This window comes from Anomaloglossus baeobatrachus (genome assembly GCF_048569485.1).
Source record: "Anomaloglossus baeobatrachus isolate aAnoBae1 chromosome 2 unlocalized genomic scaffold, aAnoBae1.hap1 SUPER_2_unloc_1, whole genome shotgun sequence".
Taxonomy (NCBI): Eukaryota; Metazoa; Chordata; class Amphibia; order Anura; family Aromobatidae; genus Anomaloglossus; species Anomaloglossus baeobatrachus.
This window is the reverse complement of record NW_027441779.1, coordinates 2,495,863-2,517,180: the sequence shown is the minus strand read 5'-3', so window position 1 is coordinate 2,517,180 and position 21,318 is coordinate 2,495,863. Positions and strand designations below refer to the sequence as shown.

At 48.2% G+C, this 21,318-nt stretch overlaps 1 protein-coding gene across 1 annotated transcript in view; it reads left to right on the top strand.

Moving 5' to 3' along the window:
- Window positions 1-21,318, top strand: part of RNF17 (ring finger protein 17) — a 733,334-nt gene that overhangs the window by 659,692 nt on the left and 52,324 nt on the right. Inside the window, exon 33 of the mRNA XM_075331310.1 lies at window positions 4,719-4,835. Coding sequence (XP_075187425.1) covers window positions 4,719-4,835 — 117 coding nt within the window. The remainder of the gene's footprint in view (window positions 1-4,718; window positions 4,836-21,318) is intronic.

The following is a 21,318-nucleotide window of genomic DNA, read 5'->3' as shown; positions in this document are numbered from 1 at the left end:
GCCCCCTTCTCAGGGCGCGTCTGCTGCTACGGCTCGCTCAGCAAAGCTCACAGAGGATTCTTCATCTGGTCTCAGTCCCCGTCCTCCTAAAATGGAGTCGCAGGGTCCCCTTTCCTTCCTCGTCCCGCAGCTCTGATTCACGAGCCGACTCGCAGGACGAGGAGGATGCCTTTACTAGGGGCTCGGACGGATCTGTCCGAAGGTGACGCAGATGCTAATGATTTGATTGCGTCCATTATGTTTGTACTGGACCTCAATCCGCCTGTATCAGGGGTGCATTCCCCTCTGGCAGAAAGGCATCAGTATACCTTAAGAGAACAAGGAGTGTGTTCCTTAACCACTCCTGTTTTCAGGCCACTGTGACCAAGCCCAGAGCCTGTCCTGACAGACGCTTCCCAAAGCGTGGTTCTGATGACTGTTTCCCCCTTCCACCAGTGGTGGTCAAGGAGTGGGCTCATTCACCAAGGGTGGACCCTCCGGTGTCTAGACTTTCAGCCCGGACAGTTGTATCAGTGGCTGACGGCACCTCTCTAAGGATCCCACTGTCCGCCAGGTTGTCCTTCTGGCCAAATCTATATATGAGGCGGCGGGGGCCTCGTGCTCCCCATCTTTTGCAGCAGTGCGGGCTCTCAAAGCCATCTCTGCTTCTCTGGAGGAAATGCATTCCCTCACCAGGGACTTTATGCCCGAAATGGTTGCCTTAACTTCCAGGCTTTAGTCTTTTCATCCTATGCCATGTCTGCCATGCTGGAGACTGTCACCGCACTGCAGTGGCCTCGGCTACTTCCCTCGCTATCCGCAGGCTCCTGTGGCTTCGAGAGTGGAAGGCAGATGCTTCTTAAGAAGTTTCTTGCTGGGACCAGTCTATTCGGTGAACATCTGGATGAAATTAAAGTTTTTTTAAAGTGGACGTTTTTTGGCAGGAAGAGTACTTCCATGCCACAAACCCAGGAAACCTGTCCAGGGCAGGAACCAGTCGAGGTTTCGTTCCTTTCGTTCCTCTAACTGGTCGTCCTCTAAGCCCTCGGCCTCGCCCACTAACTCAGCCAAGGTCCGTAATCCAACTGGCGCATGAAGCCGCGTCCTCAGAAGTCCACAGGAGCTGCTGCCACCAAGGCAGCCTCCTCTTGATTATCTGGCCGCGCCAGTAACGTCCTTGGTCGGTGGCAGGCTCTCCCTCTTGGGCGACGTGTGGTTTCAACACGTCTTCGATCAGTGGCTGTGGGTTACCATCTCCCACGGCTACAGAATAGAATTCTATCCAGCCCGCCAAACAGATTTTTTACTCCCCCCTGCCCCAAGGCCGCCGCCTTCTCACAGGCCGTGGCATTCTTGCAGGCCAATGGAGTAATTGTATCAGTTCCCGACTGGGAACGGTTCAGAGATTTCTACTCAAATCTCTTCCTAGTCCCCGAAAAGGACGGTGCTTTCCGACCTGGATCTCAAGCTTCTCAACAAGCATGTCAGGTGCGGCATTTTTGCATGGAATCTCTGCGATCAGTCAATGACCCAAGGAGATTTCTTAGCAGCCGTCGACATCAGAGATGTCTTTCTGCTTGTGCCAATCGCAGTTTCACACCAGCGTTGGCTACGTTTTGTAATCGGAGAGGAACATTTCCAATTCGTGGCTCTCCCCTTCGGGTTAGCCACGGCCCCTCGTGTACTCACAAGGTCATGGCAGCAGTGGTTGCGGTTCTGCACCTCCAGGGGTTGGTAGTGATTCCTTACCTGGACGACCTTCTAGTCAAGGCTTCATCCAGTGCAGACTGTCAGCGGAGTGTCTCGCTCACTCTCAGCGGCGTGTCTCGCTCACTCTCGCCACGCTTGCAAGTCCACTCTGACCCCGACCTAGGACCTTACGTACCTAGGGATGCAATTCGAGACTCTGCTGGCACTTGTGAAGCTGCCCTTAGTCAAACAGCCCCTTCATCTGGCGGTTCGATCTCTGCTGAGGCTCCGCCGTCATTCCATCAGGCACCTCATGCAGGTGCTGGGTCAGATGGTGGCGTCAATGGAAGCGGTTCCCTTTGCCAGTTCCATCTGCGTCCCCTGCAGCTGGACATTCTCCGCTGTTGGGACAAGCGGACCTCTTCCTTGCACAGGCTGGTGGCTCTGTCGCCACAGACCAGGAGCTCTCTTTAGTGGTGGCTTCGGCCCCTCTCTCTGTCCCAGGGACGCTCCTTTCTGTCCCCGTCCTGGGTGATTCTCACCATGGATGCCAGTCTATCCGGCTGGGGAGCAGTGTTTCTCCACCACCGAGCACAGGGCACTTGGACTCCGTCCGAATCGGCCCTCTCGATCAAGGTGCTGGAAATCAGGGCTGTACTCCTAGCTCTCGTAGTTTTTCACCACCTGTTGGCGGGCAGGCACATTCGTGTCCATTCAGACAACGCGACAGCAGTTGCCTACCTCAATCACCAAGGCGGGACTCGCAGCCGCCTAGCAATGTCGGAAGTTCAACGTATCCTTCAGTGGACGGAGGACTCAAAGTCCACCATATCCGCAGTCCACATCCCAGGCTTAGAAAACTGGGAGGCAGACAGCGGCGAGTGGGCCCTGCATCCGGCAGTGTTCCGGTCAATCTGCCGCAAGTGGGGCACTCCGGAAGTGGATCTAATGGCATCCCGGCACAACAACAAGGTCCCGGTTTACGTGGCTCGCTCCCACGATCCTCAGGCCTTGGCAGCGGACGCGCTGGTTCAAGATTGGTCCCAGTTCCGTCTGGCCTACGTGTTTCCCCCTCTAGCTCTCTTGCCCAGAGTCCTGCGCAAGATCAGAATGGAGGGCCGTCGGGTCATAATCATTGCTCCAGACTGGCCCAGGCGAGCTTGGTTCCCAGACCTGCTCCGTCTGTCCGTAGAGGTGCCGTGGCATCTCCCGGACCGCCCAGACCCTCACAGGGTCCGTTTTCCGCCAGAATTCTGCGGCTCTCAGAGTGACGGCGTGGCTCTTGAGCCCTGGATCCTTACGGCTTCAGGCATTCCTTCCGAGGTCATCTTCACTATGACTCAGGCTCGGAAGTCTTCCTCGGCCAGGATTTACCACAGGACTTGGAGAATTTTCCTGTCCTGGTGTCGTTCTTCCGGCCATGCTCCTTGGCCGTTTTCCTTGCCGACCATCCTGTCCTTTCTACAGTCCGGTCTGCAGCTAGGACTGTCCCTCAATTCCCTCAAGGGACAGATCTCGGCTCTGTCAGCTTTGTTCCAGCGGCGTTTCGCCCGGCTGACCCTAGATGCGCACCTTTATACAGGGGGCGCATCTCACATCATTCCGCCTTACCGGCGGCCTCTGGATCCCTGAGACCTTAATCTGGTCCTCACGGCCTTACAGAAACCCCCCTTTGAGCCTCTTAGGGAGGTTTCGTTGTTTCGTCTTTCACAGAAAGTGGTCTTTCTGGTGGCCATAATTTCTCTCAGGAGAGTCTCTGATTTGACTGTGCTCTCTTCGGAGTCACCCTTTTTGGTCTTTCACCAAGACAAGGTTGTTCTCCGTCCGACTCAGGGCCTTCTCCCTAAGGTGGTGTCTCCTTTCCACCTTAACCAGGACATTTCATTGTCTTCCCTTTGTTCGGCCCCTGTGCATCGCTTTGTGAAAGCGTTGCATGCTTTAGATTTGGTGCGGACGCTCCGGATCTATGTGTCACGCACCGCTGTTCTTAGGCGGTGCACCTTTTTTTTTGTGCTGACCACAGGTCAGCGCAAGGGTCTCTCGGCTTCTAAACCGACCCTAGCTCGTTGGATTAGGTCGGCCATATCCGATGCCTACCAATGTTCTCAGGTGCCTCCCCCGCCGGGGATTAAGGCGCACTCGACCAGAGCTGTCGGTGCCTCTTGGGCTACGGCTCAGCAGGTCTGTCAGGCTGCCACTTGGTCTAGTCTGCACAACCTTTCGAAGCACTACCAGGTGCATGCTCATGCTTCGGCAGATGCGAGCTTGGGCAGACGCATCCTTCGGACGGCTGTCGCCCGTTTGTGAAGTTAGGTTTTGCCTACTTCTCAGTTTCTGTTTATTTCCCACCCATGGACTGCTTTGAGACGTCCCATGGTCTGGGTCACCGATAAGGAACGATGAAGAAAAAGAGAATTTTGTTTACTTACCGTAAATTCTTTTTCTTATAGTTCCGACATGGGAGACCCAGCTCCCTCCCTGTTGCCTGTTGGCAGCTTTCTTGTTCCGTGTGTTTTCACCGGCTGTTGTTGTAGACAGAGGTTCCGGTTATTCCGGGTTTTACTCTATCTCTACTTATGGGTGGATGTCCTCCTTCAGCTTTTGCACTAAACTGGTTGGATTTGTCATCCGGGGAGTGTATATGCTCGGAGGGAGGAGCTACACTTTTAGTGTAGTACTTTGTGTGTCCTCCGGAGGCAGAAGCTATACACCCATGGTCTGGGTCTCCCATGTCGGAGCTATAAGAAAAAGAATTTACGGTAAGTAAACAAAATTCTCTTTTTTAAATATCCCTTAATGCTGACTTTTATAAAACTGAAGACTTTTAGTTCCCACTTTTTTTACACTGAGGAACTTGGCAGTAGGCGATCATTTTCTATAATAAATGGCTGTATTTTTTTTTTTCACTTTTTTTGCAAAATTATTAAAATGTTTTTATGAACTGTAATGTGTTTTTCGTTTTAATAGGTACAATACAGTGTTAAAAACAGGTATTCAATAAAAGTATTGAGCCAGTTTGGAAAGTCAATTGCGTTGCCTTTATTTTTTAGGAATTGCTACAAAATGATATGGAAACGCCTTTGTTGCCTTATTATTCTCCAACACCTCTGCCTCGTCCAGGAGAACTGTTTGAAGTGAAGGTCACACACTTCATCACACCCAATAAAGTAAGTGTATTGTAGTTATATTATATAGGTTGAATAAAAGACACATGTCCATCAAGTTTATCTGCTGGAATCTCCTTTCCTCCACAAGTAATGTGTCCCCTGGTCCTTAGTATTGTTTATGGAAGGAATAAGGCATGTGCCAGTCCTTTATATTGCTCACATACATATTTGGACATATACAGCACTGGCAAAAAATTAAGAGACCACTGCAAAATTTTACGTTTTTCTGATTTTTTTTCTTTATAGGTATATTTTTGAGTAAAATGTAAATTGTTCTTTTATTTTATAAACTACTGACAACATGTCTCCGAATTTCCAAGCAATAAATATTGTATTTATTTTCTGAAAATGAGAAATGGTCAAAATAACAAAAACAATTCATTGCTTTCAGACCTCAAATAATGCAAAAAAAAAAAAATCAAGTTCATAATCATTTAGAAACAACAATGCTAATAATGTTTTACCTCAGCAAGAGTTCAGAAATCAATATTTTGTGGAATAACCATGACTTTTACTCACAGCTTTCATGCCTCTTGGCTGCTTTCCACCAGTCTTTCACACTGCTTTTGGGTGACCTTATGCCCCTCCTTGTGCAAAAATTTTAAGCAGTTCTTCTTTGATGCCTTTATAAGGCTGCTTTCACACATCGTTTTTTTGCAATCAGGCGCAATCCGGTTTGTGCCTGATGCAATGGATCCGTCTCCGATTGTGTAAAAACTGATGCGACTGATCCGGTAAAAAAAAACTGAAACTTTTTTTTTTTTTTATGCTGTGAGAGACCCCATCATCCCCGCACAAACACCGGCACTATCGCCCCCATCATGACCGCACACGCAGGCACTACCACACGCATCATCATCGCACACCCCTGCATTACCGCACGCATCATCACCGCACACCCCTGCACTACCTCAGTGACGTCACCGCTGACAGCCCGACTCCCTTCAGTTGCTGCGTGGAGCAGCAGTGTTCTACTGCCGCTCCTGTCAGCTTCATGTAGCAGAGCTGAAAGCGTCGCGGGACCTCTGTGGATTACGTCGGACCTGGAGGGGTATTTGGGGATTTTAATACAATGGTGAAAGAGGGTGTTTTTTTTGTCTTTTATTCCAAATAAAGTATTTTTTGTTGTATGTGTTTATTTACTTTCACTTACAGGTTAATCATTGGGGGTGTCTCATAGATGCCTACCATGATTAACCCCTTACTTATTACCCCGATTGCCACCGCACCAGGGCAATTTGGGATGAGCTGGGTAGAGTCCCGGGACTGTCGCATCTAATGGATGCGGCAATTCCGGGCGGCTGCTGGCTCATATTTTTAGGCTGGGGGGCTCCCCATAACGTGAGGTTCCGCATCCTGAGAATACCAGCCTTCAGCCGTGTGGCTTTATCCTGTCTGGTATCAAAATTAGGGGGGGGGACAGCACGCCGTTTTTTTTTTTTAAATTTATTGTACTGCACGATATAGACCCGCCCACCGACGGCTGTGATTGGTGGCAGTGAGCCAGCTGTCACTCATCGTCGGGGTTTGTCTGCCTGCAACCAACCATAGGCGCCGGTGGGCTGGGAAAGCAGTGAATACAAGATTGAATAATGGGCGGCTAACATTTTCAAATCAGGAGAAGCCGCCAGCAGTGTGACAGCCGTGCAGTGCCACGACGGTGAGTGGGTGAGAGTGAGTGGATGAGTCAGTGAGAGAGGCTGGGGCCAAACGAGGCACTACTGCGATGCTCGCATGACACTCGGCTCGCGCTGGCGGCACAGCAGGAGCCGAGTGTCATGCTAGTGTCCCAGAGTCTGCAGTTCGACTGTGCGAGCGGACCACAGCTGCGGGGAGCAGGCCGGCTCTCAGGAGGGGCGGGCCGGCACGGAGGAGGGGAAGGAAGGATTTCTCTCCCTCTCTCCTCTGTAGCCGCTATTGCGGCTCTCGCTCTGCACGTACGGTGCACCGGTGTACCGCGAGTGCAGTGCGATTTTTCTCTCGCCCCATTCACTTGAATGAGTGCTAGAGAAAAGAGTCTCGCATTACAATCGCAGCATGCTGCGATTGTTTTGTTTTTTCGGTCCGATAAGGACTGAAAAAATAATCGCTCATGTGTGCTGACACACAGGCTAGATTTGGTCCGAGTGGAATGCGATGTTTTATTGCACTCCACTTGCACCGATTTTCTTAGGCCAGAGAGAGAGAAATTTTCTGACAAGCAATGAATTTATATCACTTCTGGGCATGCTCAGAAGTAAAAATCGAATCCGGTACATGCTTCCGGCGTTTGATGCATGCCACCGGATTCGGCGTGCATAGACTTTCATTATGCACCATGCCGCACCCGGCGCTATGCGGTTTTATGCGTTGGCAAAAAACTTTCCTCTCTGCGTCCTGTGCGGCCGCCGGAGTGACGATTTTTGCCGCAACCGGCAAAAAACGGATCAAACGCGAGTACATGGCACTAATAAAAGTCTGAGGAAAAACCGCACCCTGCAGCAAAATAAAAAGGAAGCGTTTTTTTCTGCAAAGCGCCGGATTGTGCCGCACAGCAAAAACCTGATGTGTGAAAGCAGCCTAACTATCCATCTTCCTCTTGATAACATTCCAGAGATTTTCAATGGTGTTCAGGCCTGGAGATTGGGCTGGCCATGACAGGGTTTTGATGTGGTGGTCCTTCATCCACACTTTGATTGACCTAGCTGTGTGGCATGGTGCATTGTCCTGCTGGAAAAAACAGTCCTCAGATTTGGGGAAGATTGCCTGAGCAGAAAGAAGCAACTGTTTTTCCAGGATAACCTTGTATGCGGCTTTGTTCATATGTCCGAGAAAAAAGGGGTTGTGTATAAATGAGGGATTCACCTTTTAGAGGAAATACAAAAATTTCGTCTTTTTATTAATATGGCACACTATTAAAACCATTTAAAAAGCATATATAGAGCCTAGAGCCTCCCTTTCCTTAATTTGATCTCTATAGGGAACAAATGCCCCCCTTGCATTTAAAGGGAACCTGTCACCAGATTTTTCCCTATTAAACCAAAATTATCACCTTCTGCAGCTCCTGGGCTGCATTCTATGAAGGTGCACCTTGTTGCTGGCCCCCTCTTCAGACCTCCAAAATAATTTTATAAAATATTACCTTATTGTATGCAAATTAGTTTGGTTGGCCAGATGGGCGGGCTCTATTTCGCCTTCTGTCCCCCCTGTTTCCGCTGTTCGCCGTCCCCGTGTCTTGATTTGCATGGATGACGACGTCCCCGTCATCCTCCACGCTGATGCTGAAGTCTCGCGTAGTTAGCAGAGGCCACTATCGAGGGCCTGAGCAGAAACTATTCCACTCGCACGCCGATGATGTATTTGCGCAGGCTCGAGATTATGGGCGGGTACTAGGAAGACGCTGGTGAGGTCATGCACAGCACCGCCCATTTTCTCGAGCCTGCGCAAATACATCGCCGGAGCCGAAGGAATTGGCCCTTAGGGATTCCGATGTGCCGGGTGGAAGCTTGTATAGTGCAGAAAGTTGTTTGTTGAAGTAGGTTTCCGAAATAGGTCAGTCACAATCCTTAAATTCATCAGGGAGAGCTTCAGATCCAAAAAGTCAACTACATTAAGCGACAACTGAGATGTGAGGAAGATATTAATTGTGGTGTTATTCAATTCTGTAATGAATTCCTCACGTTCCCCCCCCCCCCCCCCCCACACGAATCTGTACATAGCATCAAGATATCATCCAGATATCTGAACCAAGGAAAAACACATCTTTCGTAGTTGGCCATTTTTCGCACCTTAGACTCCTCCCACCATCTAATATAGATACTTGCGCACGAAGGGGCACAACGTGCCCCTATGGTGGTCCCCGACACTTGCTTCTAAAAGATTTTATCAAAAACAAAATAATTGAGATTAAGGATCATAGAAAGCAGGTTCAACAAAAATTAATCATGGTCCTTAGATCTAGTAGTTTGTGTGGACAAAAAATAAGAAACTGCCCCATACCTAAATCATCTGAGATATTGGTATAGAGGGATTCTATGTCCATTGTTACCAAGATAGTACCTTCAGGGCTAATAAGCTCCTGCAGGTGCATGATGAGGTCAGCAGAGTCTCTAACACAGGAATCCAACCGAAGGGCAATGGGCTGCAGATAAAAATCTAAATATGAGCATGGTTGTTCGAAGATACCACCTATCCCAGCCACAGTCGGTCTACCCGGTGGGTTAATCAACGATTTGTGCACCTTAGGGAGCATGTAAAAAGTGGGTGTCATCGGATTCTTGACTGAGAGAAATTCCAATTACTTTTTTTGCAATGATTCCCTGGTGGTGTACATGAGCCAAAAGACAATCCATCTTAGATTTAAAAATCAAAGTAGTGTCATAAGGGAGAGGTTGATACACATCCCTATTCGATAATTGGCGTCTTCCCTCATTCATATATAACTCCACAGGCCAAAGGATTACCCCCTTTATCCGCCTCCTTTATCACCAGGTCCTTATTTTCCCTAAGATTCTGTAGTGTCCTTTTCTCATCCACAGAGATGTTATTCTGCCTGTTATCAATTTTTAAGGCACAGATGTCCCTACAAACAGAATGGAACAAAATTTGGACCATTGGAAAAATTGACAGGCGTGGGGTGGCCTAGGATGGCAATCTGCCCGGAAATTTTAGGTGTTTACCCTGAGGGGCATTCTGTTCGTCCATCAGGTCAAGCAATGTCTGGAAGGCCAGTCTCTCCTCCGGTAAAGTTTCAATCAATTGGGGTTTCTGATAGAGTAACTTGAAGGTAATCTGTCTACAGAATAGTTAAGTATCCTTAATGAATACAAATTTATCCAAGTTATTCATGGGTGAGAAAGAGAGGCCCCACGAGAGAACCCTCTCCTCCATTTCACTTATTTTATATTCTCACAAATTAATAATTCTCAAATTACCTCCATTAACATAGCAGTTCTCTACTTGTTTTTCCGATTCCCCTCTCACTTGTAGGGTGACCAACCCCACTTCTGTGGTTTAGTCCTCCGCCTTGTGCCCCTCCTAGGTCGCTTTCTGGATTGCTTGAATCCGAGGATAAAAAAATCCTCACTGGATGAGGCCTGATTCCTGCTAGAAATATTGTGGCAGTAGATTCTTGCGTCTTGTTCCTAGGTTTAAACCTACCCTATGATTCCACCTATACACCTCCCCCGTCTGAAAATATTTTTTGCCTGAGGAGTTTATTCTCTTTCCTCTTATTGATCTCCTTTTCAAACTGATCAACTGTTTCCTTTAGACCGCGGGCAGTAATATTACGTCCTAGCCGTCAGTGTTACTGTCCGCGGTCTTCCGCCGGCAGCATGCCGCGATCGGCACGCATCTCAGCTGATTTTCACGCTGAGATGTGTGCCTGCTAGGCGCAAGCAAAATAGTTATCTGCTCATGCCGTTTAACCCCTTAAATGGCGCTGTTATGTGACAGCGCCATTATAACGGCATCGGCGGTAAACATTTACTTACCGCCCGATACCGGAAGTCACGTGGCGTGATCACGTGACTTTCGGTGGTTGTCATGGTAGCACAGGGTCATGTGATGACTCCTGTAGCTATCACGAATTACTTTTGGTTTCACTCGACCCGGAACCGAGAGAAGCAGAAAATTAGCATATCTACCGTTTACAGCTGTATAGCTGTGATCAGCAGATATGGCAGAGCGATCGGATTGCTGATCCTTCTAGTCTCCTAGGGGAACTAGTAAAATAAAAAAAAAGTGTTAGTTTTGGGGGTTTTTTTAAGTTCAAATCACCCCCCTTTTGCCCCATTGAAAATTAAAGGTTTAAAAAAAATATGCACACATTTGGTATCGCCGCGTTCAGAAAAGCCCGATCTACCAAAATATAAAATCAATTAATCTGATCAGTAAACTGCGTAGCGGCCAAATAATTCAAAACGCCAAAATTTCGTTTTTTGGTCGCCACAGAGTTTGCGCAAAATGCAATAACAGGCAATCAAAACGTAGAATGTGCAAAAATGGTACCGTTAAAAACGTCAGCTCGAGACGCAAAAAATAAGCAATCACCGAGTCATAGATCCTGAAAAATGAGACCGCTATGGGTCACGGAATATGGCATAAAACGTGCGTCACTTTTCTTAACCCCTTATATAAAAGTAAACCTATACATGTTTGGTGTCTACGAACTCGCACTGACCTCAGGCGTCACACCCACACATCAGTTTTACCATATAGTGAAAACAGTGAATAAAATATCTCAAAATCAATAGTACTATCACACATTTTTTGCAATTTTTCTGCATTTGGAATTTTTTTGCCCTTTTCCAGTACACTATATGGTAAAACATATGGTTTCATTTAAAAGTACAGCTTGTTCCGCAAAAAATGAGCCCTCACATCACCATATTGACTGAAAAATAAAAAAGTTACGTGTCTCGGAAGAAGAATGGCATAAAAAAAACGGAAAGCGAAAAATCGGCTGGTCATGAAGGGGTTAATCTGAAAGGGACCCACTATAGAGGTTTGACCAACATTTTTTTAATTTTGATTTTTCTATTTTTTTTTATTTTTTTTTTATCTCCTCCTTGATGGAAGTGAGGAGCTCCCGCTCATGTGAGAGTAACATCCAAAATTACGGAAGAACATTTTGCTAGACCCAACTCCCAGGTTTTCTTAAAACCTGGGTCTGCCTCCCAAGCAGGAAAGATCTGCAATCTCAATCCCTTTAGGATAATTCCCAGTTTTTTATATTGCTCCAAACTTTTTATGTCATACCAAATTTTGGTAAGATTTTTATGGTATTTGATCCTTTCACCACCAATTACACCAAAACCATTATCATCTCCCACACTACCTTCAATCTGATCGGGGGTTTGGACACACCTTCTTATTCAAAGAGTTTTCTTTATTTTCATGACTCTGAAAATTGTAGATTCACATTGAAGGCATCAAAACTATGAATTAACACATGTGGAATGAAATACTTAACAAAAAGTGTGAAACAACTGAAAATATGTCTTATATTCTAGGTTCATCAAAGTAGCCACCTTTTGCTTTGATTACTGCTTTGCACACTCTTGGCATTTTCTTGATGAGCTTTCAGAGGTAGTCACCGGAAATGGTCTTCCAACAATCTTGAAGGAGTTCCCAGAGATGCGTAGCACTTGTTGGCCCTTTTGCCTTCACTCCGCGGTCCAGCTCACCTTAAACCATCTTGATTGGGTTCAGGTCTGGTGACTGTGGAGGCCAGGTCATCTGGAGTAGCACCCCATCACTCTCCTTCTTAGTCAGATAGCCCTTACACAGCCTGGAGGTGTGTTTGGGGTCATTGTCCTGTTGAAAAATAAACGATGGTCCAACTAAACGCAAACCGGATGGAATAGCATGCCGCTGCAAGATGCTGTGGTAGCCATGCTGGTTCAGTATGCCTTCAGTTTTGAATAAATCCTCAACAGTGTCACCAGCATACCACCCCCACACCATCACACCTCCTCCTCCATGCTTCACGGTGGGAACCAGGCATGTAGCGTCCATCCGTTCACCTTTTTTGCGTCACAAAGACACGGTGGTTGGATCCAAAGATCTCAAATTTGGACTCATCAGACTAATGTCCTTTCCTTGTGTACTTTAGCCCAAACAAGTCTCCTCTGCTTGTTGCCTGTCCTTAGCAGTGGTTTCCTAGCAGCTGTTTTACCATGAAGGCCTGCTGCACAAAGTCTCCTCTTAACAGTTGTTCTAGAGATGTGTCTGCTGCTAGAACTCTGTGTGGCATTCACCTGGTCTCTAATCTGAACTGTTGTTAACCTGCGATTTCTGAGGCTGGTGACTCGGATAAACTTATCCTCCGCAGCAGAGGTGACTCTTGGTCTCCCTTTCCTGGTGAGGTCCTCATGTGAGCCAGTTTCTTTGTAGCGTTTGATGGTTTTTGCCACTGCACTTGGGGATCAAAGTTTTCCCAATTTTTCGGACTGACTGACCTTCATTTCTTAAAGTAATGATGGCCACTCGTTTTTCTTTACTTAGCTGCTTTTTTCTTGCCATATTATTATTATTATTATTATTGTTTATTTATAGAGCACCATTGATTCCATGGTGCTGTACATGAGGGAGTTACATACAGAATACATATACAAGTTACAATAGACAGACTGGTACAGAGGGAAGAGGGCCCTGCCCTTGCGGGCTTACATCCTAAAGGATTTTGGGGAGGAGACAGTAGGTGGGGTGTAGGTTGGGCGGCAGCTCCGCACGGTGGTGGGGCGGCAGCTCCGCACGGTGGTGGGGCGGCAGCTCCGCACGGTGGTGGGGCGGCAGCTCCGCACGGTGGTGGGGCGGCAGCTCCGCACGGTGGTGGGGCGGCAGCTCCGCACGGTGGTGGGGCGGCAGCTCCGCACGGTGGTGGGGCAGTGGCGTCATTGTAGATTATAGGCATTTCTGAATATTACAAATTCTAACAGTCTATTCAGTAGGACTATCAGCTGTGTATCCACTAGACTTCTGCACAACACATTTGATGGTCCCAACCCCATTTATAAGGCAAGAAATCCCACTTATTTAACCTGATAGGGCATACCTGTGAAGTGTAAACCATTTCCGGTGACTACCTCTTGAAGCTCATCAAGAGTGTGCAAAGCAGTAATCAAAGCAAAACGTGGCTACTTTGAAGGACCTAGATTATAAGACATATATATTTTCTTTGTCGCTCCATTGGGAGACCCAGACAATTGGGTGTATAGCTTCTGCCTCCGGAGGCCACACAAAGTATTACACTTAAAAGTGTAAAGCCCCTCCCCTTCTGCCTATACACCCCCCCGTGCATCACGGGCTCCTCAGTTTTTATGCTTTGTGCGAAGGAGGCACACATGCACGCATAGCTCCACAATTTAGTCAGCAGCAGCTGCTGACTATATCGGATGGAAGAAAAGAGGGCCCATAACAGGGCCCCCAGCATGCTCCCTTCTCACCCCACTCTGGTCGGCGGTGCTGTTAAGGTTGAGGTACCCATTGCGGGTACATAGGCAGGAGCCACATGCTGTTTTCCTTCCCCATCCCTTTAGGACTCTGGGTGAAGTGGGATCCTAATCGGTCTCCAGGCACTGGGACCGTGCTCCCTCCGCAGCCCCTGGGGAATCTGCTTTGAATTTTGTTTACTTACCGTAAATTCCTTTTCTTTGTCGCTCCATTGGGAGACCCAGACAATTGGGTGTATAGCTCATGCCTCCGGAGGCCACACAAAGTATTACACTTAAAAGTGTAAAGCCCCTCCCCTTCTGCCTATACACCCCCCGTGCATCACGGGCTCCTCAGTTTTTATGCTTTGTGCGAAGGAGGCTGACATCCACGCATAGCTCCACAGCTTGGTCAGCAGCAGCTGCTGACTAGGTCGGATGGAAGAAAAGAGGGCCCATAAAGGGCCCCCAGCACGGTGCTGTTAAGGTTGAGGTACCCATTGCGGGTACACAGGCAGGAGCCACATGCTGTTTTCCTTCCCCATCCCTTACTGGGCTCTGGGTAAAGTGGGATCCTAATCGGTCTCCAGGCACAGGGACCGTGCTCCCTCCGCAGCCCCTGGGAATCTGCTGGATAGGAGCCGGGTATCGTCAGGGACAAGGCCCTGCTACTGTGAGGTACTCTGTGTCCCCTTGGGGACGGCGCATGGAGCGCTTGTGTCATACATGCTGCAGCACTGCTGGGTGTGTTAGTGCGCCGGGACTATCGCGCTGACCGCGCTTATTTGCCGGCCGCGCTTATAACTTTAGTCCCCGGCTTTTGCGGCCTAGTATCGCATATTCCCGCCCCCGGGCCTGCCAGTCAGGGGAAGGGCGGGACGCTGCACTGGACGTCAGCGCTGAGGGCTGGAGCATACTTTGTATCCTCCTCCCCCCTCACTGAGCACCGTGGGGCACCAGATTCCCGCACTTTCTAGGGCACGCCCACGGCCCCCTCCTCCTCACAGAACGCCGGCAGCCATTCCTGTCAGCACTTCTGAAGCTGGAGAGGAGAGACAACACGGCTCTGGGAGGCCCAGGCAGGGAATCTGGTGGTCACACAACCGCTTTGGGCGGTCGGTAAGCCGCACCTGTTTCTAGGTGCTGGCCCCCCTGGGTGCCGAAGTGTATATATATATATGCTTATATGCTATACATTTACTCTGTACGGTCGCACTGTTGATTTTTGGCTATATACCCTCCCGGATTGTACTCAGAGGCGACAACAGCATGTCGTCCGCAAAAAGCAAGGGTGCCAAAGCACAGGCTTACTTTGCAACCTGTACCTCATGTGCGGCTATACTACCGGCAGGTTCCACCTACCCTCACTGTGTGCAATGCTCGGCCCCTGTGGCACTTGCTCAGCCGGAGCCTCTGCCACTGGTGGCCCAAGTGGAACCACCTGCTACCACTGTCCAGGTGACAGGGACGGAGTTTGCAGTATTCGCTGACAAACTTTCTGAGAGTATGGATAAATGGTCTGCTAAGATACTAGAAGCCTTGCAGTCCAGGCCGGTAACACAGGCCCCGGGCACTGTTGAATCATTGACCCCAGGCCCCCCTCGGTTGGAGCAGCAAAGTGCTCCTGGGGTGACTCATAGGTCCCAAGGTGAGGTCTCTGACACGGACCGCAGTCCCAGACCACCTAAGCGGGCTCGCTGGGAGCTTCCCTCGACTTCATCACACTGCTCAGGGTCTCAGCAGGAGGACTCTCTAGAGGATGAAGCGGAGGTGGCAGATCAGGATTCTGATCCTGAGGCCGCTCTCAACCTGGATACACCTGAAGGAGACGCCATAGTGAATGACCTTATAGCGTCCATCAATCAGGTGTTGGATCTTTCTCCCCCAGCTCCTCCAATTGAGGAGTCAGCTTCTCAGCAGGAGAAATTCCGTTTTAGGTTTCCCAAGCGTACAATGAGTACGTTTCTGGATCACTCTGACTTCAGAGAGGCAGTCCAGAAACACCGAGCTTGTCCAGATAAGCGCTTTTCTAAGCGCCTTAAGGACACACGTTATCCCTTCCCCCCTGACGTTGTCAAGGGTTGGGCTCAGTGTCCCAAGGTGGATCCTCCAGTCTCCAGACTGGCGGCTAGATCCATAGTTGCAGTGGAAGATGGGGCTTCACTCAAAGATGCCACTGACAGACAGATGGAGCTCTGGTTGAAATCCATCTATAAGGAATGGTTTCTTCAGCTCACCTGCTGCCCGGACTGTTCAGCCTTGCGGGTGCCCGGGATCCTTCGGTCTATCCCGACCGGTAACAAGGAACGTGGGAAGAAAAAAGAGAGGGCGATCCGGCACAAATCCTCCTTAAGTTAAAATATTCAAGTCTTTATTTGGACATATTTAAAAAACACATCGTGAAGACCAAAAAATTCATTCAGATGATGTCAGTACAAATCATGAAGGCTTAACGCGTTTCGGACTAATAATATAAAAACAAAACAAGTCCTTAATCATAAGTGCTTCATGAAGCCAAAAGAGCTACTAAAATAGGCTAAGCATTTAGGTGGGGAGGGTGGGGGGGGGAGGGGGGAGGGTATGCTAATAACTCTGGAAAAAACAGAGGAGGGGAAGGGGGGACAGGTGGATGTTCGGATGTTAATTAACTTCCCATGTTTAGAGCTGCGATTAAAATCCGGTAAATAAGGGTTAAAGATTAACCATATATTGTAAGGGTTGATATAGATATATATATATATATATAAACATAAAATTCCGAAGCTCGCTAAAGTGACACCCAATTTCCTTCTCACAGAGTTAAATTTAGCTCAAAGGATTAATATTTGCGGCTATAGAACTGATCTCAGCGAACAAAGGATATATATATACATACACATATATCCATCATGACTGGATGGTAAACAATATGTTAAGTGTCATAAGACCCGTCTCTAGTGCTCCTCAAGAAATCAAAGAAGCTCAGGCGATGTTATTCTTACTGATAGTAATCAAATTAATTAAGTTTTTTTAAAAGTGTTCGGCTACTCTGGGTAGGAGTGGGTGGAAGTAAATATCTCTGTTATAATTAATGTGAATAAAAGAAAAAAGGAAAAAAGAGAAAAGAGAGAAAGGAGAAAAAAGGAAGAAAAAGGGGGGGGGGAGAAGAGGGAGAAGGAGGGGGAAGACGGCCCATTCGGAAAGTTGTTATGATTAATATTCGATGATATTTTATTCAGATATTTTATATTGTATAATGTACTTTTTATTTATTTATTTGATTGATCTCTAATTGAAAAGTAAAAATAAATATAAAAAAGTGAAAAAATAAAAATAAAAAAGTGAAAAAAAATTATATAAATAAATATGTATAAAGGTAAAAATAGATAAATATAATTTAATTTAATTATGTTGTTATTCTGTTGTTGTTCTTAAACCCGGTTTCATTATCTTATTATTTTCCCCTATGGCCTAGCTATGGATTGTATATATCGAAAAGTGGGTGAAACCCAATTAATTAGAGAACATTAGTAGCGATCACCTTATTTAATGTGGGATTAACATTTCCCAAATATCGGTGTCAGGACAAAATATGGGGCTAAAAAACAGAGCGGTATTTGGATACATTCTAATATATTAAATCCAGTATAAGCTGGAATGGAATGTGTTATTGTATCCAATAGTAAAATAAAACGCCTGTAATTAAATGATAAAGGGGTTCTTATGAATAAATTTATCTTTATAGATGGGATGGGGTGATAGTGGGGATAAAGGAAGACAAAATATATGCATATATATAAACACACACCTGTAAGGGGTGAGTGGAGATAAATAGAGATAAATAACGAATAAGTGAATGTAGAAAATTATTATCAATTAATTTGTTATCAACTCTCTCCTGACAACAGGTTCTATGTCATAGAAAATACAGATAAAAATGAAAATGAAAAAGTATATGATAGTAAAAAATATATGAAGGATGAATAAATGAGAAAGAGAAAATAATGGAAGAGTAGAAGTGAGTATATGTCGCAGCTATTAGGAAGCCTATGTAGTGTTACCTGCAACTGTGGTGTTTAATGTGATTAACCCCTGTTAAATCCTGGTGTATAATTAGAAGATGAAACGCAGATCCGAACGATAATTAAATCCATTCGGATATCTTGAATCTAACTTCAAGATCCATTTGGCTTCGGCTAATAGTAAGGCTTTAAACCAGTCGCCTCCCCGTGGAGGTCTTGGGATAAATTCTAAGCCTGTGATCCTCAGGGTGGAGAAGTCTGCGGCATGACACTCGATGTAGTGCCTGGTTAATCCTGATAGGGAGCGTTTCCTAACTAGTGTAGCGTAACTTAGTGAAGTTTTGTCTTGGGCAGTTATGGGGATGCGAGTATGCTCTGAAATTCTGGTTCTCAGCGCTCGAGAGGTGCAGCCGACGTAATTTCTTCGGCGCTCCATTGGGAGACCCAGACGATTGGGTGTATAGCTACTGCCTCCGGAGGCCACACAAAGCATTACACTAAAAAGTGTAAGGCCCCTCCCCTTCTGGCTATACACCCCCAGTGGGATCACTGGCTCACCAGTTTTCTGCTTTGTGCGAAGGAGGTCAGACATCCACGCATAGCTTCACTGTTTAGTCAGCAGTAGCTGCTGACTATATCGGATGGAAGAAAAGAGGGCCCATATAGGGCCCCCAGCATGCTCCCTTCTCACCCCACTTGCGGTTTGTAAGGTTGAGGTACCTATTGCTGGTACGGCGGCTGGAGCCCACATGCTGTTTTCCTTCCACATCCCCCTGAGGGGCTCTGAGGAAGTGGGATCTTACCGGCCCCAAAGCCCTGAGGCCGGGCTCCATCCACAGACCCATAGAACCTGTTGGATACGGAGCTGGGTACCGTTCAGGGACATGGCCCTGCACCATTCAGGTACTCTGTGTCCCCGTACACACAGGCACAGCACACGCCAGACTTGCTGGGTGTGCTAGTGCGCCGGGGACAGTAAAGGGTTACAGTCACTGCAGCCTAGCTGAGTGACTTTATGTATGGGGAACTACCGCGCCGGACGCTCCGGGAGCGGCGGCGCGGCTGGGACTTGTAGTGCGCCGGGGACTTAGCGCCGACCGCGCTTTTACGGCGGCGGCGCTTATAAATCCAGTCCCCGGCTTTTGCGGCCTAGCTCCGCTTCGTTCCCGCCCCCACCCTGTCAATCAGGGTAGGGGAGAGACGCTGTACAATCAGCAGCGCCGAGGGCTGGAGCCTTATTTACATGCTCCAGCCCTCTCACTGGACACTGTGGGACGCCGGTTTCCCGCTCTGACTTGGGGGCACGCCCACGGCCCGCCCCTACTCACACGAGCTGGAGAAGGACGCCGGCAGCCATTCCTGCAGTCCGAGCTGAGAGATCGGACTCTGGGCAACCAGGCACAGGACTAGGGCGACCACACACCCGCTTATAGGCGGGCGGTAAGCGGCACCTGAAGTGCTGACCCCACTAAATACCGCAGTTGTCCATTTGTATTTTTATGCTTACACTGCATAGGTCGCTATTTTTGGCTATATGCCCTCTTAGATGGCGACACATCAGCAGCAGGAAAGCAGGGGTGCTAAGGCACAGGCTTTCTATGCTGCTTCTATTGCATGTACTGAAGTGTTCATGTGTATTTATGCTTGTATGCTATACACTGCACTGTACGGTCGCTAGTCTGGGCTATTTTCGCCTAGAATGACTAGACTACAGCAGCAGAAAAGCAGGGGTGCTGAGGCACAGGTTTTTTCTATGCTGCTTGTATTGCAGGGGTTGCAGTGTTCATTTGTACCTATGCTTGTATGCTATACATTGCACTGTATGGTCGATATTCTGGGCTGTATCCCCTAGATGGCTAGTCTACAGCAGCAGAAAAGCAGGGGTGCCAAGGCACAGGCTTTCTATGCTGCTTGTATTGCATGTGCTGCAGTGTTCATTGTACTTTATGCTTGTATGCTATACATTGCATTGTACGGTCGCCATTCTTGGCTCTATGTCCTAGATGGCTAGTCGGCAGCAGCATATAAGCAACACAGGCTTTCGATGCTGTTTTTACTGCATGTGATACTGTTCCACGGCACTGAACCCCATTGTGTGCAATGCTCCCCTGGAGCACTTAGTCAGCCGGGGTCTCCACTAGACGTGGCCAAAGGAACCACCTGTCAACCCTGTCCAAGGACAGGGATGGAGTTGCAATGGGATAGAGACTTGCAGTCCGGACAGGCCATGGGCAATCTGGATCATCCCTGGCCACCCTCATTGGGAATAAAATCGGTGCTCCGGGGGGGGGGTCCCAGGAGGCTCTCTGTATGATGAGGCAGACGTAGCTCATCAGGACTTTGATCCTGACAACGCTCTCAATCCGGATACACCGGATGGTGACGCCATAAGGAATGATCCCATTGCGTCCATCAATGGAATGTTGGATCTTTCTCCCTCAGCTCCCCCAGCGGAGGAGTCAGCTTCACAGCAGGAGAAGTCCCATTTCAGTAGCTCAAACGTATATTGAGTATTTTTCTGGCCACGCTGACTTCAGAGAAGCAGTCCAGGAACACCACGCTTACCAGAGAAGCGTTTTCTCCAAACGTATTAAGGATACACGTTATCCTTTTCCCCCTGACGTGGTCAAGCGCGGGACCCAGGGTCCAAAGGTGGATTCTCCAATCTCCAGGCTTGCGGCTAGAGCTATAGTTGCAGTGGAGATGGGACTTCACTTAAAGATGCCAGACAGATGGACTCTGGTTGAAATCTGTCTATGAGGCTATCGGCGTGTCGGTTGCTCCGGCATTTACAGCCGTATGGGCACCCTAAGCTTTTCAGCTGTTCTTGCACAGCTGGTCTTGAGCATATGTACATTTGTGCCGCAGGGGCGTCCGTAACCTCGCAATGTCTGCATTGCGACTTACCCTATTAATGCTGTCCTGGAAGGACAGTCGAGGTTTCGGTCCTTCCCAAGCTCGGGCAGGTCCCAATTGTCCTCGTCCAAAAGAGCTGAAAAGCCTCAGAGGGGCTCAGTTTCCGGGGGCTCAATCACGCCCAAGGAAGGCAGCCGGAGGAACCGCTACCAAGGCGGTCTCCTCATGACTCTCAGCTCTCTCATCTCTCCGCATCCGCGGTTGATGGCAGACTCGCTCGCCTTTGGCGACATTTAGCTGCCACAGGTCACAGACCGGTGGGTGAGGGACATTGTGCCCACGTGCACAGGACAGAGTTCTGTTCTCGTCCTCCGACTCGATTCTTCAGAACGTCCCCACCTCCCCACCGAGCCGATGCTCTTCTGCAGGCAGAAGGAGTGGTAATCCCTGTTCCTCTTCAGGAACAAGACACGGTTTTCCTCCAATCTGGTTGTGGTGCCAAAAAAGGATGGCTCTTTCCGTTCCGTTCTGGACCTAAAACTGCTCAACAAGCACGTGGAGGCCAGGCGGTTCCGGATGAAACCCTCCGCTCCGTCATTGCCTCAATGTCTCAAGGATATTTCCTAGCATCAATAGACATCAAAGATGCTTATCTCCACGTGCCGATTGCTACAGAGCACCAATGTTTTCTACGTTTCGTGATGGGAGACG